General features: G+C 46.9%; 1 protein-coding gene across 6 annotated transcripts in view; it reads right to left on the minus strand.

Annotated features, from left to right (window-relative positions):
* Positions 1–27,811, minus strand: part of Dpf3 (double PHD fingers 3) — a 273,140-nt gene that overhangs the window by 205,882 nt on the left and 39,447 nt on the right. For 3 of the 6 annotated variants that reach the window (XR_007595761.1, XM_050164583.1, XM_050164587.1), the window contains exon 2: positions 13,474–13,608. The exons of 2 other annotated variants lie outside the window; for them this stretch is intronic. Coding sequence is in view for 2 of the 4 variants with exons in the window: in XM_050164583.1 (XP_050020540.1) it covers positions 13,474–13,608 (135 nt within the window). In the remaining 2 variants the exon portion in view is untranslated. Of the gene's footprint in view, positions 1–3,025; positions 3,045–13,473; positions 13,609–27,811 lie in introns of those variants that run through there. One more of the 6 variants, XM_050164590.1, reaches the window with a different exon arrangement.

A 27,811-nucleotide genomic window follows, 5' to 3' on the forward strand; every position in this document is an offset into this window, starting at 1 on the left:
GGTCCTTGGACTTCCCACAGGGCAGAGAACCCTGATTGCTTTTTGGGCTGACGAGGGAGGGGGGCTTGGTTGGGGGAGGGGGAGGGAAAGGGGAGGCGGCGGTGGGGAAGAGACAGAAATGTTTAATAAATAAATTAATTAATTAAAAAAAAGAATAAAAAAAAAAGAAAGTCTTATTTCTGTAAGTTGCCTTAATCTTGGTGCTGAACACAGCAACAGAAAATTAGTAATAGAAAGTTCGCAGTGTCGTTAACCCATTTCTAGGAAACTAGGCTAAGAATGGTCACAATCGAAAGCAGATATACAGGGTCCAGCAGAATGGCTCGGTGCGTGTTTGCTGTCTGAGCATGGAGACCCACGTTCCTTTCTCCAGCACCTATGTAGAAGAGACATATGCTCAGGAGCACTTGTAATCCCTGAGCTAGAGACAGAAAGATCCCTGGGGCTCACTGGGCAGCCACTCGAGCTAACTCAGCCAGCTCCAGGATCCCTGAGAGACAGTCTCAAGGTAGAGAGGAGTTGAAAAAGACACCTAATGTTGAAAGGAGACATGCAGCAGAAACAAAGAGCTTTTGTTACTGACTCAGTGATACCAACGAGAAATTATTTAGAGGGTTGGAGAGATGGCTCAGCAGTTAAGAGCACTGGTAGAGAGCACAGAGCAGTTAAGAGGACCCTGGTTCAATTCCTGACACCCACATAGGAGCCAAAACCTCCAGTCCCAGGGGACCAGATGTCCTCTTCTGGCCTCCATGGGCACCAGGCACTCATGTGGTATGAGACAAAACACCATACACTTAAATTTTAATTTTTTCAGTTAAAAAAAGTGTATTATCTAAAATAAACCATCAGGAAAATACTAAGAGATCAATATTTGTCCGAGATAAGAACGTAACAGATATTCTTAATTCACTCAGCTCATATATTACAAATGAACTTCGGGAATAAATGAGAAATCCAGATGACTTCACATGAATGGATAAAATATAAACATACATGAAACATGTATGGATAAAACATTCAATTTTATTCATTGAAGCAACCATCTAAATGTCTATCGAGAGAGGCGAGATAGAATATATTACATATCTACACTTGAAATACCATGTTTCAAGTAGAATATGCAGGTTGGGAGTATAGCTCACAAAGTTCTTACCTACCCAGGGTATCCAAAATCCTGAATTCAAAACCTCAGTACTATAAATGGGGGGGGGTGTACATCCCTGCTGCTGTAGAATAATCTGAGATATACTATTTAATAAAGAGAAAAGGTACATAATGGGGAGGGGGAGAAGGGGAAGGGGTAGTATGGGGGTGATACTGTGAAAATGGCTTTATGCAACCCTTTATAATAAAATGAAATGCATATGACACAGTGCAGGACGCTTGGGAAAGCAGCTTTTGAATGGGGAAAAGAAATTAACTAAGTAAAAACCTATAACCCTAGGACATCACCAGAAAAAAATAGAAGTCAGACAACTCTAGGCAGGGAGATAAGAGAAAGGGGTGGGGGTGCTAAAACAACACTGCATGGAAAAGCCATTAAGAAATCTGATATATGAAACACCAATCAAAAAGTTTGGTTGGTTTTGTGTGTGTGTGTGTGTGTGTGTGTGTGTGTGTGTGTTTAAGTGTTTTGATGAGGTACCATACATGGGTGGATAGAGCTACTCCCAGAAGCCACAGGTTATTAAAAAACATAACCCCAGTACCAGGGGTGAAATATCCCACTATCACTTGATCAGGGAGGTCCCTGAGACCCCCAAAACAATACAGGAAATTATCACTGCTGTTGGCTCCACACCAGAACTAGACCTATTACCTAAGACACTACAGGCCTTGCTTACAGGACATAAAGAACTCGGGCTAGACCTGGGCTGGAAGCTTCCTTCCTCCTGGCTACTCTCAGAGTGCCACAGGTATACAGACAACAATTCTACTCGGTGACGGGTTCTGTGTGCAATAATCCTGGCTGGTCAGGCATGATGAGCCAACGGCATGCCGGTGGCAAGCCTGCCACAGGAGTGAACAACTGTTTTGTGGTTGGATTTGATACCCAATTCACAGGGGAGAAAAATCCTATCTGGTAGCATAAACCCAGTCAAAAGCCTGTGGCTGGGGAGATGATAGGCTGTAGAGGGGCAGCTACTGCTCTTGTTTTGCTAAATAAACACGACGTGCCCATCACAGAGTGCCGCTGTCCATCTGGGTCAGAGAAGACTGTGCATTGGTCAGTGATGGCCATAGAGATGCATAACTGGTCAAAAGTCCTGAGAATAGACAGCTGTTGAGTAACCAGTCACACTATATCACTTCCTCCAGGATCAGGGAACACTGCAGAAGAAGGAGCAGGAAGAATGTAGTAAGAGCCAGAGGAAAGGGGGTTAATGGTAGTGGATAGCTCAGCTTCTGTCTACAGAATGGAAACTCCTCTATCTTCACCACGTATGTCTGCAAAAGCAAGCTGTGACCTTTATAACTGTCCTGAAGTTCTATGGAGGAAAAACAAAGGGGAGGGGGGAGGCAGGAACCGCAGCTGTAAGCTCAACACAGAGAAAGATGGAGGTGCCACCTGCCTGTCTGTGAGCATAAGCGCCAGATCCCCCACTCTGGCCTCACTCAACTTCCCAGAATCCTTTGCTCTCATCAGGCTAAATGCTTCTCTCCAGAGGCCTCACGGTTCTCCATCCTTATTATTAGAGAGACAAAAACACGAAGACGAGGACGTAAAATCCGAGTTAGTTAGCTAGGAGGGAAAGGGAGGTCAGGGGAGGTTTTAAACCCACAAGTCTCTGCAACCAGGGGTCCAAAGTGACAACGAAGTCAGACTTGTTGGCATTGGCCTAAAATCTCAGGATTTGTAACTGAGTCCCTAAAATGGCAGCAGGATTGCCATGTTCAAATCCACCCCAAACTACATAAAGAGTTCAAGGCTAGACTGGGTTAGGTATTGTGAAACCGGTCTCCAAACAAAAACCAGAAGAGAAAGTACAACTGTCTACTGTCATTCTGTCTGTCTGCTCACCTTGTGCCACTGGTGTCACAACCATGGCGTCCTGCAAACCTGGACTCGGGGCCTTCATCCTTAAGAGATCAGAGAAGTGAGCCCCCCAAGACTACTTCCCAGTGCCGGAGGGGAAAGATAGGCGGCTGGAGAGTGGGAGAAAAAGGAAACCTTGGCTCCAGCGTGCAAGGACACGAGTCTCGGCCCCTATCCCGGTTATTATGCATTCCCAACTGGCCTGGCCAGCATCCAGAGAGACTCCAGGCCGGTGAGCCCGCGAATGTGAGGCTGAGATAAGGCGGGCAGCAACGGGGAAGCTTGCCCAGGGTTATATACGGGCTGCTGTGCACTGACATGAGGAGCCACGGGAATCTTCAGTTCCCGGGGCGTTTTCTGCATTCGTTCCCCGCTCCTCAGGATTAAGGATCCTCTCTTGCTTCCCTCCTCCCCCTAGACTGCCAGTAACATGGGGAAAGTAAAGAGAGAAGGAGAGACAGAGGATGTGTGCGTGTTAATGAACACGTTAAAATCCCATAGACCTTGGGTATTTGTTTATAGTAAAACTGAGTGAGAGGCACTATTTTCCCTTTACCCATGGGACAGCCACCCAGTGGCACATATTTCAAAAGCTAGAAAAAGGCTAACCTCCCAGGTCAGGTCCCCAGCAGGAAACATGCTTTGAGAGCCCAGGAAATGTTGTGCTTTCTTCCAGCAAGGGGGAAACTGAGTCCTTCTGGACGAGGCACTGTGATGTGCTTGGACAGAAAGAAATGCAAGGGGAGCCTTCTAGAAAGGGACACAGTGGAAGAAGAGCCTGGAGAGAGGTCATTCTTGTGCAGGCAACAAAGAAGGCTAGAGAGGAGACGTCGAAATGCCTTATGGGAGCTGAGGTGGGGGGGGAGCCTTATCTCCCTTCACCAAGTCCAGGCATCCCTGAGTTTGTCCTGTGAACCCTTCAAAGAGAGTAAACTCCAGCCCAGTTGTACTAACAAGCTCTGGATGAAAGGAATGTCTTCCCTCAGCCTTGCCTGAGGGTCAGACGCCTGGAAAAATTCCTGGGATGATTTGGTGGTGCCTGCGACAACTTTGGAGCCACCCTGACTGGAAGAGAAAACGTGGTTTTGAACAAAGGCCACCAGGACTGGTCTTGGGGAGTGAGAAACACTTTCAGGTCTCAGTATGTGTAGCACGATTTATAAAAACCCAAAGACAGATATTGGGGTTCAACCTGAAGGTCAGAAAAGCCAAACAGACAGCCACTAACTCTTACCTCTACCTCACTCTGAAATGGTGATTCTGCCCCCCAGGAATCTCAGAATGAGACTGTGTGTGTGAGAGCTGTCTCCTCCCATCTTATATTCCTCTCTAGGGCTGGGATTAAAGGCATGCACCACTACCGCAAATTTCTATGGCAAACTAGCATGGCTACTAAGATTAAAGGTGTGTGTCAACACTGCCTGGTCTGTAAGGCTGATCAGTGAGGCTGTTTTACTCTCTGAACTTCAGGCAAGTTTTATTTATTAAAATACAAATGAAATATCACTACAAGTATGTCTGCCCTTGCCTCATGTCAGCCTGGATCTCCTTCAACACCTCTCTTCCTTGTTCAGGGGAAACCCTTGAGAATCTCCTTCATGAAGCATTTTACATAGGTTCTGGGGATCCAAATACTGGTTCTCATGCTTATCCAGAAAGCATTTTAATCACTGAGCCACCCCACTCCCACCTCCGGGGCCCATATATAAATTTTGACCAACCCCCTTCCAACATCAACCCTTCCTCAGCAAACAAAAAAGCCTACTGAAGGGAACGCTCAGGCCCAGGACAAGCAGCCTGGCGTTGGCGAGCTCTCCCGATTCCTACTTCCACTCGGTCCTTTGCTCCTCAGGCGTGTGCGTAGGTGCTATCTGCGGAGCCCAGGCAACCTCTCCCACACCACTTTAATCGATCGGCTAAGAGTAAGCTCAGGATTCATTCAGCACTTCTCTTCCCATCTAAGAAAGAAAAAAACCCAACAGGCTCTCTGGGTGAGCGTCAGACTCCTACAGAGCAGCAAGGCCTCTAGGCCCCTGGAAAGTCAGGCCCTCGAGAAGGCACCTGGGGGCAGGGGGCTGAAGAAACAATACCTTAATGCTCTTCCAGGGGGCATGAGTTCAGTTCCCAGCACCCACATGGGGCAGCTCACAACTGCCTCCAACTTTCCAGCTCCATAGAATCCAGTGCCGCTTCTGGCCTTCTCAGACGCGCACACATGGCACACCACACACACACACAGACACACACGAGAGAGAGAGAGAGAGAGAGAGAGAGAGAGAGAGAGAGAGAGAGAGAGAGAGAGAGAGAGAGAGATTGGCTGGAATGTGTAAAGGTTTCCAGGCCCCGCCCACCCAGGGAAACCCTGAAAATCCTATGACTGAAGGTGGCAGAGTTAAGATAGTCCATTCACTGATGCACACAGTACTCAAGGAACACTAGGGAGCTGGGGTGTGTGTGTGAGTATGCATGCGTGAGTGTGTGTGTGTGTGTGTGTGTGTGTGTGTGTGTGTGTGTGTTCCAAGTCATCTTTGCTAGGCAGATGTGGTCATAGAGGTGGGAGGATTAGCAGGGGATCGTGAGAATCATCTGCCCTGCCTGGAGATCAATAAGCACAAATTACATGAGAATCTGGGGTGTCCAGGAACAGTTCTGTGAAGGGAGACAAATACAGATGGAGGTGGGAGGGAGAGGGAGATGGGCAGGCTAGGGATGGCCATTTATCTCAGAGGTCTCTTCCCACACCAAAATTGTAGGTTTCTAATCTGAACCTCCCCTGCCAACAACTTGAAAAAGTTGCCTGAGCTCAGGGACGTTTGGAGAGAAAGTTGAATCGCATTGTCAGATAATAAACCAAGAAGAAATTCTGAAGTCAAAACAAGGGATAAATTTTCCTTATCTCTCTAAGACATGCATCAAAGCGGCTCAGTGCTGTCTGCCCAGCCTGGGAAGATGATAATGGTTTTTAATGGCCTGTAAACAGCAGCACCGGCCTATGTAATAAAATTTAACCAATTAATCCTTTCGGCTTCCTCTCTGCATTCTGCTTGCCCCCACACTTTCTTTCGAAAGGCACTGGGGCAACCTTGGAGGAGTCTAAAACAACAAGGGATTTCGGTCTAAAGACTCGATGTCTCTGAGTCAGTGTCCAGAAATTTGGGGTAACTGCGAAGCTGTCCAGAGAAAATGTCAAGGAAAAGAAGAAACACGGGGCCCCAAGGAACCAGAGCGAGAGGCAAATGTCATCCTAACTCAATGAGTGCATTCATTCGGTTAGCACGTGCACAAGACACCTGCAGAGGGCAAGAGTTAACCAGGAAAACACCTGTCCTCAGTGGCCTGGGGGTGCCGCTGGGAGTAAGATACCATTCCTGGGAGCTGGACCATGGAGCCCAGTGGTGGAGCACGTGCTTAGCATATGTGAGGCCACACGTTCCACACCCAGTCCCCCAAAAAGGAGGAGGAAGAGGAGGAGGAGGAGGAGGAGGAGGAGGAGGAGGAGGAGGAGGAGGAGGAGGAGGAGGCTGCCTGGGGGGAAAGTTTAGACTGTAAAGTGTTAGCCTCGCTTAATACCCAGAACTTGAGGGAAAGGCCAGGCATGGTGGCTTACTTGTAACCTCATAGCGGGACAGGCTGGAACAGGCAGGTGTCTGAGGATTGTTGGCCATCCTTCCTAGCATTATCTGGGAGCCCCAGACCAAATGAGACCCCACCTCACAAAACAAAACAAGGTAGCTGGTTCTGAGGTCGAGCAACACCTAAAGTTGTCCTCTGACATACACACACACACATGCTCATAAAAGAATGCACACACGTACATATACATATGCACACACACACACACACACACACACACACATAACAAGGTGTGATAATGCATGCCTATAATCCCAGCACTTGGGAGGTAGAGGCCTAGACTTGGGTATTCAAGGTCAGCCTGGACTACATGAAACCCTCTCTCAAAATACTAAAAAGACACGTGTGTGTCTGTATGTATGTGCACATGAATGCAGGTGCCCATGGACTCCAGAAGAATGTGTACACGTGTGTGTCTGTGTGTGCACGAGCTCAAGTGCCCATGGACTCCAGAGGAATGTATACACGTGTGTGTGTGCACATGAGCGCAGGTGCCCATGGACTCCAGAAGAATGTGTACACGTGTGTGTGTATGTGCACATGAGCACAGGTGCCCATGGACTCCAGAAGAGGGTGTTATATCCTCTGGAGCTGGAGTTAAAGGCATTTGTAACATTTGTGAGCTTTCTTGATGTGGGAACTGAGCTCAGGTCTTCTGAGTGAGCAGTATACACTGAACCATCTCTCTGTTATAACTCATATAATCTAGGCTGGTTCCAAACTCACTCTGTAGTTGAGAATGGCCTTGAATTTCTGATTTCTGTCTCTCTTTCCAGAGTGCTAGGATTATAAGCCTGTGCTACAACTTACAAATTATTTGAAGAAGTTTTGTTGTTGTTGTACTTGGCGGTGATGGTGGTGGTGGTGGGGTGTGTGTGTGATGTAAAGGTCAAAAGGCAACTTTTAAGGATTAATTCTCAGCTAGGTGTGGTGGTGCACACTTTTATCCCAGCACTTAAGAGGCCAAACTCTATGAGTTTGAGGCCAGCCTGGTTTACCTAGCAAGTTCCAGGACCACCAGAGCTACAGAAGAGAGACCCTGTCTCCTAAAAATAAATTAAAGGCAATTATCTTCTTCCACCTTGTTGGTCGAGGATTAAACTCAAGTCCTCGGCCTTGACAGCAGGAATCTGTCACTGAGCCACAGTGCCAGCCCCACCCTAAACTTTTACATAGTATTGTAAAGCAGGGTCTCACGAGTGCTAGGCACCTCTGACCTAGTCCAGCTCGGCAAACCACAAGTGGGCACCTGCCATATGCTAAGCACGCAGCTGAGCACAGAGTCTCCAAGATAGAACCAGGTAAATGCGGCCCCACCTCCCCACAGGACTCCCAGACCAGCTGGGCAGAGAAGAGAAAAGGAACTGTCTCCAGAGGCCGGGGCAACCCCTGGAGATAATCCACAGAAGTCTTAATAAATTAATTTGATTTTGCCAGGTGGAAAAGACACCAGTTTAGTCAGTTCACCACGTATGCTTAGAAAGGAAGGAGCCATCCGTGTGTCCAGACCGTGGGGTGGGTGCCTCTGAAGGGCATAGGCTGGGGAAAGACAGAAAGGCAGGCCGGCCAGGCAGAGCCAAGAATGCCTTGATACAGAACTTGGACTTCACTCCCTGGCAATGAGGAAACCACCAGAGCCCATAAGCAGAGGTAGGCTGTGCTCAGATTTACATTTGAGCAAGTGTATTCCTGCTGCTGGGTGGAGAAGGCTCTGGAATGAGGAGAAACGAGGCCAGCTCCAGAAACGTTTTCAAAACAGAGTCGTCAGGACAAGGTCCACCAGAGGGAAGAGGGAAAGGAGGGACCAGAGATGGTTGCCACACTCCAGCTCGAGGTGCCTCATACAAGGAAGAAGAAAGAGGAAAGGAATGTGTATGTCATGTTCAAATCACATAAGCTACTAGGGAAATGGAGCATCAGGAGTTCAAGACCAACCTCGACTACATAACAAACTCAAGGACAGCCTGGCCTATTTGAAACTTTATCTCCAAAAAAAAAAAATTAAGGTAGGCAGAGGAGGAAGGGAAGAACAGAGGAATGTAAGGAAGAAAAAAGAAAGAGAGTTGGAAAGGAAGGAAGGGAGAGAGAGAGAAACAAAGAAACAAAGAGTGAGCTCAGTTGGTAGTGCTTGCTTGCCTATATATATGAAGGCCCATTTGATGCCCAGTACTACATAAACCAAGTATCAGGGTGCACACCTGTGAAACCATTCCTGGGAGATAGAGTTGGGAGAATCAGAAATTCAAGGTCATCCTCAACTACAGAGCAAGTTCACACTCACCCTGGACTGCATAAGACTCTCTTTCCAAAGAAGAAAGAGGAGGAGGAAGGGGAGAAGAGGAGGAAGAGAGGAGGGGAAAGACCCCCTTGGTCTGCCATGTAGTCATCAAGCAGTGGTTAACCCTACCCATCCTTTGCTGAGCTCTTCCTGTTTCCCCTTGACACTGGTTCAATTTCATAACATTGAAGACTGTCAAAAATCTCCCTTTGGTGTCTCCTAAGCCTTGGCCAGTGCTAGACAATGAGTAGCCAGTAAGCGCTCTCTGGAAAACTTGTCACCTCGGTCTGCGCCTCTTTTGCGGTACGAGGTGTTGCCCTTCTTTAACCCTTACTTAGCAGTCTTTGTAGAAATCCTGGAACAAGAAATTCCTAGATGCTTGGATTCCACAATCCAAGTAAATTTTAACAGAAAAACAAAAAACAAAAACACCATTGTTCCTTAAACAAGAGACCATCTGCAGCAAGCAGTAGATCTGGAGGATATGTAGCTAAGCGAAATGAGCCCAGCACAGAAAGACAAAGGCTACGTGTTCTTGCTCATACGTGGCAGCTAGAAAAGCTGAGTCATCAGCGAGTAGAACCGTGGTCCCTGAACGTCAAGACAGGAAATGAGGGGAAAGGATAAGGAGGCTGAAGGCTAGCACCCAAGGACAGTTAGGTAACAGGAGTCACTAATAAAACATACTAATCCCAGCACTCGGGAGACAGAGTCAGGTGGATCTCCGAGTTCAATGCCAGCCTGGTCTACACAGAGAAACCCTGTCTTGAGAAACCAAAAACAAAAGGGGAAATGAAGAAACACTTCCATGTATTTGTTAAGATTTCTTGGTTTCTATTTTATAAGTGCTTGATTGTGTGTGTGTATGTGCACCATGCTAACGCCTGGTGCCTGCAAAGGCCAGAAGAGAGCATCAGATCCCCTAGAACTGGAGTTACTGAGGGGTTACTGTGAGCTGTCATGCGGGAGCTGGGAACAGTACCTGGGTCCTCTATACAAGCTGCACATACTCTCTCCAGCCCAAACTTATTACAACTTTCTAAAGAGCTAGAAGAGTTCAAGATTTCTCAATGCAAAGAGACAATAAATGTTCTTTAAGGGGGTAGGAAGGATAATTACCAACATTTGATCATTACATGCTATATACATCTATTGAGCTATCACACAGAACTTTGCATATGTTGTATGTATATAAAATTATGTCAACAAAAATATATGTTGATGAAATAAAGAAAGGGGGTTTGAAGAGAAGGCTCACTCAATAAAGTTTTGACCACGAAAGTTTGAGGATGTAAAGATGATGCCCTGCATTCATGTAAAAGAATCAGGTGTGTGTAAGAATGGCCAAGATCAAAAACACTGATGACAATTTATGCTGGAGAGGTTGTGGGGGAAAAGGAACACTCCTGCATTGCTGGTGGGAATGCAAGCTGGTACAGGCCCTTTGGGTATCAGTGCGGTGATTTCTCAGAAAATTAGGAAACAGCCTTCCTCAAGAGCCAGTAATACCACTTTAGGGTATATAGCCAAAGGAAGCTCAATCAAGCCACAAGGACATGTGCTCAACTATGTTCATAGCAGCATTGTTTGTCATAGCCAGAACCTGGAAACAACCTAAATGTCCCTCTACCGAAGAATGGATAAGGAAAATGTGGTACATTTACCCAATGGAGTACTACACAGTGGAAAAAAATGACATCTTGAATTTTGCAGGAAAATGAATGGGGCTAGAAAACATTATTTTGAATGAGATAACTCAGAAACAGAAAGACAATTGTCACATGTACTCACTCATAGGTGGTTTTTAAACATAAAGCAAAAAAAAAAAGCCTACAAATCACAATCCCAGAGAACCTAGACAACAATGAGGACCCTAAGAGAGACATACGTGGATCTAATCTACATGGGAAGTAGAAAAATACAAGATCTCCTGAGTAAATCGGAAGCATGGGGACCATGGGAGAGGGTTGAAGGGGAGGGGAGAGGCAAGGAGTGGAGCAGAGAAAAATGTAGAGCTCAATAAAATCAATTAAAAAATAAACAAATAGCTGGGTGGTGGTGGCGCACGCCTTTAATCCCAGCACTCGGGAGGCAGAGGCAGGCGCATCTCTGTGAGTTCGAGGCCAGCCTGGACTACAAGAGCTAGTTCCAGGACAGGAACCAAAAAGCTACGGAGAAACCCTATCTCGAAAATGAAAAAAAATAAAAATAAAAAATAAAAATTAAAAATGAAAGACATTTAAAAAAAATAATCAGGTGTGGTATGTGCCTATAACTTCAGCATTGGGGAAGCAGAGCCCTAGAGCTCACTGGACAGCCACTCCAGCTGCACTGATAAGCTCCGGGTTCAGCATGATATCCTGTCTCAGACTGGGGAGGAGGATGAATTGACCAAAACACATTATATACATATATAAAATGCTCAAAAAAAAGACATTTCATTAAATAAATATGTGTTACATTCATAATGAGGGAAAATTTTCATTTTTATGTTTCTACTAGTAGCTGTGTTTGCAATTTTATATCTAAAATATATATATATCTTTATATATAAGATATATGTGTATATATAGTTTTGGTTTTGCTTTTTCAAGACAGGGTTTCCCTGTGTAGCCCTGGCTGTCCTGGAACTCCCTCTGTAGACCTGACTAGCCTCAAACTCAGAGGTACACTTGCCTCTGCCTCCCAAGTGCTGGGGTTAAAAGCATGCCCCACCACCGCCTGGCTATCTAGTATGTTTTTTAAAAAAATGTTAACCATATTATCCAACAATAACAATATAAAATGTCAGTAGTCACTGTTCTGTTGCTGTGAAGACACACCATGACCAACACAACTCTTATAAAAAGAAAGTATCTGATTAAGGCCTGGCTTACAGTTTCAAAAGGTTAGCCATGAGCATCATGGCAGGGGCGTGGTGGTACACATGGAACTGGAGCAGTAGCTACGAGTTTTACACCCTGATCCTCAGGCGGCAGACAGAGAGGGGGAAAAAGAGAGAGCAACCCTGGACCTGGCTATTGAGACCCCAAAAACTCACCCCAGCAGCACACCTCCTGATCTTTCCACACACTTCACCAACTGGGGACTAAAAAAGCCAATATTTAGGCCTATAAGACCATTCTAATTCAAACCACCGCAGAGAGAGGGATTGAGGAAGATATTTGATATCAACATCTGTCATACACACATGGAGAAACCCACGCACACTCACACACACATACACACATATACTCATGTTAGAGTGAATACATACACTCATACAAAAAAAAATGATGATATATTTCTCCCAAATCAGAATAATATAATTTTAAGACTAATGATAATCCCAATTAAATCAACTCTTGGCTGGGGGAGGGGAGAAGCTGTTCCATGCACTGGAAGATGGTAAACAGCATCTCTGGCCCCCACCAGTCACCCACCAATGGCACTTCCCCACTGTAACAACCAAAAAACCACCTTAGTCCCTCCCAAATATCTCTGAGAGTAAAGTCACTCCAACTGAGACTCGCTGAACAACACAGCCAAAAGCCTTACTATAAATCTAACTATATTGTTCTTATCTTTTGGACCAAGAGAAGCCGACACTAAATGGGGTGAGCCCATAAACCAGCTTTGGGGACAGAGAGAGGCTGGGAATGTGGAATCTGAACTCTCACTTGTCATTAGCTGACCTTGAATAAGGACCTTCTCAGTCGCCCTCCCTGTCAGGAGACTGGGGAGCATGGTACATCTTCTAGAAAGGATTAAATGGTAGAGCTATGACTCGGCACATGACTATCAGGCGAGAAATGACAATTCTGCCATCTCTGCCACTTCCATTCCACAGAGCCCAGTGCGAGATACCTAGTATTGATGGCCACCCACATTTAAAATGTGCTAAAGCTAGACGTGGTAACACAGTTATAATCCCAGAATCTGGAGGCTGAGACAGGAAGTTCACCCAAGTTTGAGGCTAGCCTGAGCTACATGGTGAGTCCAAGACCAGCCAGAGATACACAGGAAAAACTGTTTGAAAGGGCCAAACCATGAGAATGAGAAAGACTTTCTGGGTAAAAGGACCTTGCACATAATACAGCAGGCATCTCATAAATATTTATGGAACGAATAAATGGATCTCCAGTCATCCAGTTCTCAACAGTCCGTTTCCTCAAGCCTGGCACACCTAACTTCTCTTCTCTTTCACCAGAACATTCTCCACTTCCACTTACGGAAATTAATCCCATAAAATGAGTGTGACCAGTCCAGGTAGAAATCTTGTTGGAAACTTTTAGAAGACAGTATCAATATCTAATCCCCTCTGGATAATCCTCAGTCCCATCCATGACAGCAAGGCCTTTTCTAAAGTCCAACCGAGACAGTCACTTGTGCCATCAACATCTCCTGGTTGCTGCTGTCCTGAGATACTGAACCTGGAGGTCAGCCAGGGACAGCCAGAGGAGGTGGCAAGGTCCTTGAACAAAGTAGCTATAAAAGGGTGTGGGGGGAAGCAAGACAAACAGCAAATGGAAAAAGCAGTGACCTCAAAGAACTGTGGGGGCAGGAGCTGAGGAGCCTCTGCAGTAGCCTCTGGAAGACAGAAAGGTCAGAGTTCTTGCTGCCTGGCCTGGCCTCACCAAGCCCACTTCCCAGCCTCCACCTCTGCACTCTGTAGCTCCTATGAGGGGGAGAAAAAAACACATCTTGTTATTAACCAGATTCGGTCCTGGCCACAGCCCAGGCAGCAATAAATTTCCTAGGTTCACCTCACAAGTACATTTAAGTATCTCCTGACAGTTTCCCAAAGGAGTGAGGTCTTTTTTGGCCATCGTGGGGCCACAGGACGTTGAGTACAGGGAGAAGCCTTCAAGAGCAGGTGATTTAAGCCTTTGCTATGTAAATGGAGAAACTGAGGTTTTGCCAAGTGTGCTGCAGCTGGGCAGTACTGAGCCAAGAAGTCAAGCCTTGGGGATTCTGTATTTGGCTTGAAAAAACTTGAAGAACAGGAAGGGGTACCGTGTACGAATCTCACGCATCCTGCAAACAGGTGGGATTGCACCCAAAGGGGAAATCAACCCCTCTCTGAAGGGCTGTGTCCCATGACCCTCCATCCACCTACACATAAGGAGAGATTAACCACACCTTCCCACATGACAGTGCATCTACTTCCTCTCCTCTCCATACCTGGTCACCTGTCACGGCTGTCCCATCTCATGCCAGCTATCTCCTGCAGGCTCTGTGACATAGTGACAAAACCCCAACAAGAACTCAAAGACTTGGGGGGGGGGGGGCTGTGTATAACGGTCTGAGTGTCTGTGTGTGCGCATGCTCACTCGCTCATGTGCACTGGAACAGGAGAGAGAAGGAAACAAATGCAGTGATAGATAGTGAATCTGAGGAAAGATGAGAGCAGCATCCATTATGATATCCTCACAGCTTCTCAAAAGGGCTGAAAGCTTGCTGAGTGAAAATAAGGGAGAGAAGCCAGGCACACATCTTTCATCCCAGCACTCAGGAGACAGAAGTAGGCAGATCTCTGTGAGTTCCAGGTCAGCCTGGTCTACAGAGCAAGTTCCAGGACAGCCAGGGCTCCACAGAGAAACCCTGTCTCTAAAACCCAAAGAAAAAGAGAGAAGAGAGAAGAGAGAAGAGAGAAGAGAGAAGAGAGAGAGAGAGAGAGAGAGAGAGAACAGACTAAATGACAATTTAAGGTAAATTAATCCAAAAAATGAAAAACTTTACTGAAAATGTTAGGGCTCACACCTTAGGTTTTATTAATCTCTTATCTAAGGACTAATACACTCTGAAAAGGTTAGAAGACATCCTGAAGGTCAAAGGTGATCCTAAACAATATGCAATGTTGATGTTTACAGAAGTCAGTAGCTGTGGCAACCTTGAGGTTCAAATCTAACTTCAAATATGTTTTACTCATCTGCTCCCAAACTACACATATGCTTTGTGATTCATAATATCAACAAAGTGCAGTTTGGTTTTAATTCCTTTTGGAATTTTTTTTTCACATAAGGAAATTGTGGAACCAAACCCCATACCCAATCCACAGTCACCAGGTTCTCTATCCAAAGTAGCATTTAGCTTGGGCCACAGTGGGTCTCTAATCAAGCCCTGAAAAATCTGTCCCCAGCCACACTCGTGAAACTCATGCCAGCTCACAGCAGTCCGTGTTCAGCATTTGAGGGACAGTCGTTCAAGAGGTCACATGGAATTCCTAATGGCTACAGAAGGGGCAAAGAGGAGAATATTTAAAGAAATCTGCGGTTTAAGAAAGAGGTTGTACCCATATTAGAAGGGTTGTATGCTTATCAAAGAGGCCACAAGTTCATCCTCAGGCAATGGAACCACGGGAAGAGACTGAAGATGACAATGATCAGATCACGTGCAGAGACTGGGTGGGAGTCGCTCACAATTAAAGACCCTAGTTAGACTGACAAAGACCTGGCCCGTGTCAGTCAAAGCATGAGGAAGGTTAGCTGGGAACCAACTGCAGGCAAAACAAGACTGGACCAAGGATGGAAACTCATGCGAGGGAAGAGGAGATTCCCAAGCACATTTGAACAATCAAAGAGGCCAAGATTAAAACCTGCTTTCAAATGACCCATTCAAACTCCTCCTCCACCACAGGCTGGTGGCACCATGCTAGAGCGTGGGTGGATGGGTGGAGGTGTAGCTTCATTGGAATGGGTATGACCTTGTTAGAGGAAGTATGTCACTGTGGGGGCGGGCTTTGAGGTTTCCTATGCTCAGGATACTGCCCAGTATCTCAGTCAACTTCCTATTATCTTCGAGATGTAGGAATCTCAGCTACTTCTCCAGCACCACATCTGCCCGCACACCACCATGCTCCCCACTTTGATGATAATGAACTGAACCTCTGAAACTGTGAGTCCCTCCCCCCAATTAAATGTTATCCTTATAAGAGTTGCCATGATCATGGTGTCTCTTTACAGCAATAGAAACTCTAACTAAGACAGTTACCTATATGCAAAAAGAACAGGGTGTGGGTGCTGAGACACCCACTATCGGAACTGAAGAGCTTGCTGCTAGGGAGACCCTGAAATGGCTTCCCAAGCCCAAAGTCAAGGTGTAAGACTCTGCAAAAGAAAAGGAGCTAAAACAACCAACCTCGTGACCACTCCCACTTCCAAAACCCCAAAGTGCCAGAGTTCAGAAAGCTAAACAAGTAGTTATGATTGTGACCTGATCCAGGCCTAACCTGGGCACAGTCACCACATGGATGGAGGTGAGAAAAGCCCCCAGGATCCCAACCCCACCGCTCATGCCCCTTATGCAGCGCTTCAACCCCGAAGTCCTTGTCCTGTGCTCAAGAAGCACCTGCCTGAGACAGCATTCATCACAGCATCTTCATGACTAAGGAGGCCCTTGAACCTTTGTCTTTCTTGACTTGGGAAACAAGTGACTTTGAAATTAGTACAACTTACGTGGTTTGGACCCAGCTCGACACCACCTGCGGCAGAACTCCAGGGAAAACAGCAGAGGACAGGAGGCCAGCGGCACATTTATCAGAAGATGTTGGCGCTCCTGGTAAGAAGGAGCTGAGGACACAGCTCAGGGACTCCTACAGGATCCCATAAAAACCATCTTCTATTTCTACTCCACTCTCCAGCAATGTATCCCCTGCTCTCTTGTTCTGCCCCATCTCTCTGCCACTCTCTCAGAGCCATACTGGACAGTAGATGGACAGAACTCAAATGCTTGGAGGAGGCAGTTGCCATCCCCTGGGAGATTGTCAAGGCAGGCAAGTAGATGTGGGAACACAGTCTGCCTCCCCCCCCCCCCCCCCCCCCCCCCCCCCCCCCCCCCCCCCGCCTGCTGTGGCCATTGAGTAAGCAGCCCCTCCTCCATCCCATACCACTCCTGCCTGTCCCAAAGTGAGGTGAGCAGTGAAGCTCAGCCTCCCCTTGGGATTCTGACCACCTTGTGGGGAGATTATGATGCTCCTGCCGTTGCCATGCCAACTGTGATATCATTCCTTTCATCATTCCATCTGGGCAGATTTTTTTTTTTCTTTTCCTTAAAGGACGTTCTTTTACTCGTGTCTGTCTGGGGGCCTACCAGGAGGTCGGCTCTTGTCATTCTTGACTTCCATGTAAACTATGCTGTCTAGACTCTGTGGTCCTCATGGGAGCAGCTCCCGGGATACAGGCAAGCTCTGCTTCCAGGCTGGCTGATCCACTGATTCAAAGTAGAAGCAACAAAATCTCCTATCAGACTGCGTGGAGGAGACGGTATGTGGTGTGGTCATGGCCTAGCCTGGCTTGATAGGCCCGAAGAAGCCACTTTCTAAGAAAAACAAGGGCAGAGAGGAATAAAGATGGGGGGATATATGGACCCCACACTGGAATCTGGACAGGAACGCAGAGGACAAGAAGAAAATTGTTCCTAAATAACGGCTTTCACACTGTCCACTCCTAGAGCTGAGGTTCCCGCAGGAAAAGCAGGTCCACACCAGGCACAGAAAGGCCACCAGAGACCTTAGCCCCTGCCTGTAAGGAACTCACAATGTCACTGTTCACAAAGAATGATGACAATGGTTCATTGGAAAAACCGTGATCCTCCAGGCAGATAAACCAAAACTCTAGAAAGCCAGCTCATCTATGGCCAGGAGGCTCAGCACACAACTTGTAGACAAAGAGCCAAGGGTGCTGGCCCTGGGCAGGTAGACCTTGTTCTAAACCTTCAAATGGGGACCATAGGCAGCCAGCAGCACACTTCCTCCTCATTCTCTCCCCCTCCTGAGATCTGTGGGGACATTTGCAGGCAGTGAAGGAAGGCAGCAGCCAGTAGCTCCGGTGCCAGCTGGCAGAATCTCACCAGGGAAATGGCGGCCATCTGCCACAGAGCAGGCTGAGGGACCCAGGGCAGGCATCCCTGCAGCCAGCTAACCTCTGCAACATGGTTAATTCTTATGAAACAGACCTATCCCCGGAAGTCACCAATGCCATTGTTTAAGTCCAAAGAAAGAGTGGTCTCCTCAAGCTGGACACATCCAGATGTAAACAACAAAGTGGCCATCACCAGTGGCAGCAGCTGTGTTGTTTCCAGACTAAACCAGTCACACATTCCTGCCCTTGCCTTTCTGTCTAATATAGACAGAAGTATTTTATATAGACTTCTGGACGGCGGTTGTGGGAACTAGTATGTGGGCATGCGTGTGCAGGTATACATGCCCGTTCATGCATGCAGAGGCCAGAAGAGGATGCCTTACTGTCCTACGCTAGCACTTGCTACCCATATCCCTCAAAACAGGATCCTCTCACTGAACCTAGAACCAAATCAGACTAGTGGCCAACAAGACCCAGGACTCCCCCAGTCTCCACCCTCCAAGCCCCTCTACATAATCTCTCGATGGCTAGGGGGATAAAAATCATATCCCCACATTATGAATGAGAAACTAGGGAAAAGGAAACAGAGGGGACCACCCCAGGTGACATTATTTTGCAGAACTGTGACTTTAACCTTGAGGACTCCCTTTGGGGTACTTTTGCTGACAGCAAAGGCATGCAGCAGTTTATACAAAAGTCCCTTCCCAGGCCACCAAACGAGCATCTCCTGTTAGTTCTTTTGTGGTCTGTGTGGTTGGGCTATGGCAAGAAGAGGTCGAAGACAGAGCCTCAGGAGAGAGAGTCCAGGCATTTGCTACTTGCTCCCCAAGTAGCTGATGAGATGTTTCTGGATCCAAATGTCACACTCAGTGACGCTGCGCTCCTTCTTAAGGAGCATCTAAGGCGGGACAGCAAGATGCCCTACTTTGCTGTGCCGCCTGTTCCCCTGGGAACAAAGTCCCAAGCAGCTGTTGCACACATACACGTACACACACGCACGCACATGCACTTGGATCAGGCTGGCAACTACACACAAGAAACAATTACTGACGGTGACTTGTGTAGTTTTAACAGCAGAACCCGCCTGTGAAAGAGGGTCCTGCAGAACTCTGTTATGACCTGAGCATGCCGACCGTCCTCCAGGCTCCAAACTGTGCCCACAGCAATGTGACACTTAAAAAACTGGGGACCTTGCAAACCAACAGACCTAGATTTGAGTCTCAGCATCACTTAGTCTGCGTGGTGCCTTCCATGACTTGTCATTGTTTTTCCTCATCCGTAAAATGGGGATGAAAATATTTTACGTTGAAAAACCAGGGGACTGTCAGCACACAGCACAGCACACCCTTCAAGGTGACAGCTGTGATCGCTGCTCGGCCAAGCAGAGCAGCTCGTCTGTGCTCAGCCACCCACTTCTCACAGTGTCCTTGACTTGCAACCACGCTAACCTGGAGGGTAGATGCTTCCACTTCCACTTCCAGAACCCAGCCCTTGCCTTTCCTAGGTTATCTGACCGAGGTGCTCAGTCTTATTCTTTTGTTTGATTCTCTTCATTTATGCACATGTATGTATGCATTTCCTTATGCTTGTACCTGCATAGATAATTTGTTCAGATGGCATTATATTGTTATGCTATTTCCCTGTACTCCACCCTCCCAAATAAGCATCCTCATCTCTGCTTACCAGGGAGCTCACAGCCACAGTCTGGTCCATAAGCCCCTTAAAGCTGGGGTATTAAAGGCTTAGGGCTCAAGCCCACAGTGCTATTGGGATGCAGCAAAGCCTTCAAGAGTTGGGGCCTAGTGGAGAAAGTCAGGTCACTGGAAGACGTCCTGAAGGGGGTTTTAGGACTCCCTTCTCTTCCTCTCTTTCAGTGTTAGATGACACATCTCCAGACCCTTTTCCCTCTCTCCCACTTTGGGGAACATGAGCTGAAAGGTTCCCACCAGCATGTTTCCCCCATAATGCACTATGCTATCTCAGTTCCAAAGCTAGGAGCCAGTAGGTCATGGGCTGAAGCATCAGAGACTATGAGCTAAGATGCACCTCTTATAACAGAACCCTGGCCAACATACTGTGCTAACTTCTCCACTCCTTCTAGGTTGACTATTGTTTGTTTAAAAAATATTGTACACATCCCTTCCCCTTTTATTTTCCTACTATAGTTGTAATTTTATAACTTATAGACAAGACCGGGTCTGCTAGGCATACACAGGCAGGAGAGCATGGTGGATTCCCACCGCCATACACAGAGATATTTCCAGGCCACTCAGTGCGCTGCATGGCACATTTAGCTTTTACTCAGATGAGAAAGGTTTATGTGATACACGCTGAGCACTGCTCCCACCCAGCTGTCCCAGAGCTGGTGGTAAATTTACCTCCACCATATTGAGAGGCCGAGAGAGGCAGAGTCAGCATCCACACTGCTTACCATTTTAAAAAATGCTCATGGTCAGAAAAGGATTTCAGTTACACAATAGGACAGATTCAGAGACAAAAGACCTCTAAACGAGACACAGTATGTTTGCCCAGGCAGGAAACGCTGAGCCGCCAGTGTGTTCTCAGCTACTTTCCTACTAACCCCCCTAGCAGGTTTACAAGCACCCCAGTGGGTGGCTGGCCATGCGGGTTACCCCCAAATGCCTGGGCACCATTATATAAACAGGGACTGCGCGTTTGTATCCCAGTCACCCAGGCCCAAATAATCACACAAAAACTATATTAATTACAACACTGTTTGGCCAATGGCTCAGGTATATTCCTAAGTAGCTCTTACATCTTAAATTAACCTATTTCTATTAACCTATGTATTGCTGCAAGACTGTGATTCACCGGTAAGGTTCCGGCATCCTTCTCTTTCAGCAGCTACATGGTGTCTCCTGACTCTGCCTTCTTTCCTCCTCTGTCTCTGTTTGGATTTCCATCTTGCTGTATTCTGCCCTGCCATAGACCAAAGCAGTTTCTTTATTAACCAATGGTAATAAAACATATTCACAGCATACAAAGGGGAATCCCACATCATCCATGTATTCTGTTTTAATTCTTGGCCACTACAATCAAAAAGGAAGTGTCTTAGTTAGGGCTTCTATTGCTGTGAAGAGACACCATAACGATGGCAACTCTTATAAAGGAAAACATTTAATTGGGCTTGGCTTACAGGTTCAGAAGTTTAGTCCATTATTGTCCTGGTGGGAAGCATGGTGGTACATAGGCAGACATGGTGCTGAACAGGAACTGAGAGTTCTACATCTGGATTGGCAAGCGACAGAAAGAGAAGGAACCACCTGGTCTGGCTTGGACATTTGAAACTCCAAAGCCCACCCCACAGTGACATCCTTCCTCCAACAAGACCACATCTACTCCAACAAGGCCACACTTACTAATGCCATTCCCTAAACACTCAAATATATGAGTCTATGGGGGCCATTCTTACTCAAACCACCACAGGAAGTAAGTAAATCTTCAATGTGTCCTTTCTAATTGGGTTTTTGTTTGCTTGGGCAGGGTCTTGTGCTGCTCAGGCAGGCTTCAAACTTCTTATGTAAAGAATGATGACTTTAGATGTCCCATCTTCCTGCCTCCACCTCCTAAGTACTAGGATTACAGACAGGCACCACCAAGCCCAGTTTACGAATTGTTCAGGATCAAACTTAAGGCTTCATCCAAAGAGCATGTTCTAAACAGACAAAACAAATACCAAGATGTGAATGCCAACCATCAACATGAGGTCATGACAGGCTGGTAAAGCATACACTGCCCCCTAATTCTCCTTAGAAAAGATGTCCCTATCCCCAAAGGGATTCTCACTCCAAATGGCAATGTCTTCCAAAGTCCTCCTGGTCCAGGGAAACTGTAGACCCTCAATGTCCTATCTTTGGAAAAGAACACTAGCTACACAGATTGGGCCCACCCCGCTAACTGACCCCTAACTGACCAGCAGGACACTGATTTACAGCAAATATATCTGGGACTATTACCAGCCTTTTGCTTTATTTTCCCATTTAAAAAAAAAAAAAAAGGCTGGAAGGGTTGGAGAGATGGTTCAGCATTCAAGAGCACTGGCTACTCTTCCAGAGGACCCAGGTTCCATTCCCAGCACCCACATGGCAGCTCACAACTATCTGTCCAGTTTCCAAGGATTCAACATCCTCTTCTGTCTTCCACAGGTACCAGGGACACCTATGGTGCTCAGGCATACATGTAGGCAAAACACCCATATGCATAAAATAATTATTTTTAAAACATCTTTAAATTGTTGGAATGAGGGCTGGAGAGATGGCTCAGCGGTTAAGAGCATTGCCCGCTTTTCCAAAGGTCTTGAGTTCAATTCCCAGCAACCACACGGTGGCCCACAACCATCTGTAATGAGGTCTGGTACCCTCTTCTGGCTAACTGTATAAATAATAAATAAATATTTTTAAAAAATTGTTGGAATGAGAGGAAAAGACATGATGGTTTTATATGGAAATCAAGTGTCTGAGTGACTGGAGAAGGGGCTGGTCAACATTGACCAAATGGAAGGAAACCAAAAAGACTCATTATAAAGTTCTAGCGAGCAAACCTGGGCTTCTGTTTAGTCATTAATGATCCAGTAACAGCTAATGCAACAGCCAATGAAGGGTTTGCATGGGCTAGGAGTTTCTATAAGAGCTCACATATCTAGTCTTTGTCTATGAGGTTGGTACTGATATATTTCCCATCATAAGCCTGGAATGGAGATCCAGAGCAGGTAAATAAATTGTCTAGAGGCACACAGATACTAAGTGACAGAGCTTGGCGTTGTCCCTAGTCTCTGCTCTTCCTGTTTCATAACAGGTGTTTATTGAGTCTTGGCTTTGGGCCGGGTGCTATGCTGGACCAGAGGCAATGAAGGCGTATAAAATATTGGTGTAGGAGTTACAGTGATGAGGCTCACATAGGCGTCCAGGGATCTTACTTCAAAATGTTGTTAGAAAATGGTCTCTTCCTAGATTTGAAATCAGTGTCATTTTCACATTGATGTCATTCTATTTGGACAGAGTAGGTTGTCCCAGTAAATGCCCTTGACACCCGCCCCACCCCTGGCTCAGGAAACTTAGTAATATTACATTCACTGCAGTTGGAGGGGAAACACCAAGTGCTCTGGACTTGAAGCCTAAGAAACACAGAACACTGTGATGAAGCTCACGGTACATTATAGAATCATGTTCAGACTCAAATACGGTGTATAATAACTATGACCATAAGGATCACCAGGTATCTATCTTTCTTTCCTATTAATTCAGAATGCCCTAAGGTACAGTCTAAACATTGGCATGCACCCGAAGCCTTCTGATGAACGGTTTTCTGACTGTGCATAAAAACCAGCTAAATCCTGTCTTAGCCGTTCTATTTGAGGATCTCTTTGTCATAGCAGCTTAGCCTATACGCTAGCTTCAGCATCTAAATACACCAGGGCTGGCAAAACAGTTCAGCAGGTAAAAATGCTAACTTCTTAAGTCTATAGACCTAAGTTCTGTCTCAAGAACCCATGGTAAAAGAACAGAACTGACTCTCTCTCTCTCTCTCTCTCTCTCTCTCTCTCTCTCTCTCTCTCTTTCTCGTACACTCAACTACTAATTACATGGTTACCCTTTGTCTTATTGTGTTCAACATCCCAAATGCCATTTCTTATGGCTTGGGTCATAGTAGTTTCTTAGTAAACTATTTGTAAACTGAATGGGTTTTTTAAAAATGCCATTATGTAATAGAGATATAACCAGGCCCAAAGAAACTTACTCAAGTCCCCTAGATGATGTTTATCCATGTAAGTAAAATGTCTCCTACCCTTTTGGGAAACAGGGACTCAGGCTAGAGGGTCTGTGTTTAGGAATGCATTTGCAATGGGGGCAGGGACATGGTGACCTTGCACTGTGTCTCCTGTCAGCTCTCTTCTGAGACAATGGATCTTGTGCTTAACCACAGTCAGCTGAGGTTACAGCTTGTCTCATAATAACGAGCTCAAACTGAGCACTTAGCGTGTCCCAGGCTCTGAACTAACTCCTCACACACTGTGGCACTCAGATTCATTTTATTCCTAACAATAACCCTAGAGGTAGGCACAATTATTTTCCCCAAACGGGCCACCCTGCCTCTCCAAAGGTCAGTAACTTGGTCCAGTGGTGAGGCTAGTAAAAAGGGACGATCCAAACCCACGTTCTCTGAACCCACCATAGCTGCCTTACTTTTCTCTGTGTATGACCGACTTCTATTCCTAACTACAAGGACAAACTTCGAGGTCTGAGCCAACTCATGCTCATCCCAATAGATGCCCAGAGATGTTTCTTGGGGACTGTGATGCTTTTCCTCTGTGCATGACCAGCAGGGATGTGCACACACGCTCCAGGCTACATGAGGGCAGAGTATAAACAGTTTCAGCTCCAAGTCCACGCCAGCTCACTTCCGCCTTCTCCTCCAGAGCTGTCCTGAGGCCTCGGTGACCTCTGCCCCCTACCTGCCCCCACAGCTACCACCCACAGTTGTGCACACTTTCCCCCAGCTGTCCCTGGATTTCCTACTGGCCTTCCAGCAATCCTCACCGAAGCCTTCAGGGGCGGATATGCTGGTCTAGCCTGGTGACGGAATAGTCCGAGTTTTGCATCCTCCCTTCACCCGTATTGGTCCTTGCAGTCATTCTTTATCCATAAGAAATTGCTGCTCTTTATGCCCTCAACTTGCAAAGCCAACTCAATGGCCCAGTGGGAAAGCCTTATCCAGGGCTTGCAAACCTAAGGGTACAAGTCAATATGACCTCCAGACATCTTTCCTTTGGTCTACATTATGCTTTTCAAAGAATTAGTTCATTATATTTGAAGTTGTCAGAAGTCAGGGATGAGGATGTAACTTGGTGGTAGAGCACTTGTCCAGCATGTACTCATCCCTGGGTTCAGTACCGTAAGAAAAAAAATATTCTTGCTAGGTACAATAGTACACACTGGAATCCCAGCCCTCAGGAAGTCCCAGGAGGGCAGAAGAGATGGCTCAGCTGTAAAGAGCACTGCTGCTCTTCCGAGGACCCAGGTTCAACTCCCAGAACTGTCATGGCAGCTCACAGCCATCTACAGCTCCAGTTCAGCAGATACAACTCCAGCTCAAGAGATTCAACTCCCTCTCTGGCTTCCAGGGGCGCCAAGCATGCACATGGTACATAGACATACGTGCACACAAAATATCCATACACATTAAATAATTTCTAAAGGTGGATGCAAGATGATCATAAATTGAAGGCCAGGCTGAGCTATATAGCAAGTCCCAGACTAGCCTGACCTATAGAAAGAGCCTGTCAAAAATAGAGTAATGGTGGGTTTGGTATTTTGGTTTGTTTTTTTTTTTTAAGTTGTCGGAATTTGTATACACACTTCTGTTTTAAACCTATGGAGAACTCTGGAGCTCTGACAACGCTGGACTCCCCTCTCCCACAAAGGAAAGGTTGTCCTTGAATTTGAGCACCCTACCAGGCTAACAGAACCCTCCCAGCTGACTGCAGTCCCCTCTGCTTTGTTACTTCTCCCATGAGGGCATGGCCTGCCCGAGCCCCTGGGATTTGCGTCTCAGCACCTACACTGGGGTCTCCGTTTTAATGACCAAACTGGAGAGAGGAGAGATATTAGTTCACCTGCTCTCGAAGGCGGCTTCAAGGGCGAGTCCATCCTGCCTGTTGCCACACAAGGTTCATCAAGCTCTTGACTGTGCCAGGCCCTGTGCAGGGCTGGACACTAGACAGAGGCGGAAACATGGGTCCTTTGAGTCCTCCACAGTGCAGCTGCAAAGCTGTGGGCATGCGGTGGGCACACAGTGGGCACTTCCCTTGGATAACACATCGTCTACTGTGTACCATGATAATCTAGCACTCCTCACCTCACTCCGAGATTTTCTGCTCTCAAGTCTGCTGCTCGGCTTAGGTACCCTCGACCTGCTAAGGGGTGACCTTTCTAGAAAGCCAATCCCTTCTCAGCCTGAATCCCTTGAGCGTGTGTCTACTCGCCCAGGCCTATTCACACACGTGTTTCTAGATAACACGCCTCCTCATTAGCTCTGCAGACAGGGAATGGAACGCTGGCATCATGCGCCCAGGTGGATGACCCAGGCGCTGCTAATCCCACTGCCCTATCCAAACAGTCGGTAGCCGAGGTGCAGCGCAGATCCGGATTGCCAGATCTGCAGATTTTTCAAGTAGCCAGGAATCTCACACGGAAGGACAATGGCCTCTATTAATAAGACCTGAGCTGAATAGTGAGCCGTGATGTGCTTGAGAGACTCTCTGAGGTCCAGGTGCCAGAAAGTTCATCCAAACACCAGGAAGGGAAGGCTGCTCTCTGGCCAACCCATTGGAAGGAAAGCTCAGCCTTGGGGGCTCCAACCCTCTTTGCACCCCAGTACCACCCAAAGCCTTGGGAGAGTATTCCAACATGCTGAGCTGTCTTGCACCTGGAGTCTTGTCCACTACAATAGCAATACAACTGGGAGACAGTCATTGATTTCATTCTGATTGGTGTGGCCTCCAAAATAAACCTTTTTTAGTTGGGTTTTTTTTTTTCCCCTACGGAGTCTGGAACTCCTGACCCTCATTCCTCCACCTCCCAGGTGCTGGAATTACAAGTGTGGGCCACTGTGCCAGGCCAAACCCCCCATTTCTTAACTCACACTGTACTATCTGGATCTTTCCAATAAGTGGCCTTGCCAGTTCCTTTTCTTCTGTTTACAAAGAATTCACTGAGATGGAAACACTCATCTTGAAGCAGGTGTCATCCCTTCCTCCCCAAACCGCATGAAATTAGCATATCAATAGCCTGGCAGAGGGACTTCTTTGAGAGGTGGCAGATTATAACTCCTCTTGCCCCTGACACTTATAAAGCTTTTTAGAAAGAGAGAACAATTTCCAAATGAGGAAATGTCACAGATGGCCACAAACTAACTTCCCTGGGGATGATCATTTTGATGCTAATATTCTTTCTCCTGGTTTAGGGGGAAAAAAAATGTCTAAATGCCCACCTGAGGATTTCTCCCTCCCTGCTGGGGCATTCGCCCTTCTACCGCTGGTAATGAGGAAATGAGATGCTCAGGAAGGTGGCCGGGACAGGCGGCTCATTCTGCACCCCCATTGGTCAGACCTGGCACCAGCTAGGACGGGGCCCGGTGAGCTTTGAGGGCAGCCCAGGGACTTGATTCTCTATCTCCTCTCTCTCTCTCTCTCTCTCTCTCTCTCTCTCTCTCTCTCTCTCTCTCTCTCTCTCTCTCTCTCTCTCTCTCTCTCTCTCTCTCTCTCTCTCTCTCTCTCTCTCTCTCTCTCTCTCTCTCTCTCTTCCCCTGCCCCTCTATCTTCAAAGCATAGAGCAGACATCAATTAATCCTCAAAAGATGCTTTCAAGGCAAACATTATCCCTTTCGGAGCCCCGCTAGCTAGGGCAGGTAGTTGGAGGAGGACAGAGGAAGGGATAAAGGAACTCGGAGCTCTGGGCCCCAGACCTGGTTCTCTGGAGAGACTCAAGTTGCAAAAAAAAAAAAAAAGACTGAGTCCACAGAATGGAGGAGGAGATGGCTGGCAGGGCACCTGCCCATGAGGCTGTCTCTCAAGGCTTCCTGGTGTTCTGTCCCCTCGGATGTCACAAAGCAAAAAAGGGTCAGAGGCCTGGGTACAACTTTGTACCAGAAACCAGAAAAAGAGTTCCAAGACCCCTCTATAACAAACATGTGGGCAGAGTTCACACCAAAACCTGGGTCCCATTTGCCATACTGAGTTCACTCTGGCTCCACCTCCCCTCCTCTCCGAAAATGGGGCAGAGTGGGGTTTGTGTACAACAGAGGCAGAGCCCTGCCTAACTGGTCTTTGCATCTTGAGAAAACAGATCCAAGCACTCATACACATGAGGATCACAGCCGGTCACCGGGTCAGCCATAAATGTCACACATTCTCACATTACATGTTTATCCAACCTTTACAGTTTTGTTCTGAGATTCCCAGAAAAGTGGTATGCCCCTGGTCAAATGATTAAAACAGCCTCT

Source organism: Alexandromys fortis, unplaced genomic scaffold (genome assembly GCF_014885135.2).
Source record: "Alexandromys fortis isolate MF-2015 unplaced genomic scaffold, M_Fortis_MF-2015_v1.1 scaffold_159, whole genome shotgun sequence".
Taxonomy (NCBI): domain Eukaryota; kingdom Metazoa; phylum Chordata; class Mammalia; order Rodentia; family Cricetidae; genus Alexandromys; species Alexandromys fortis.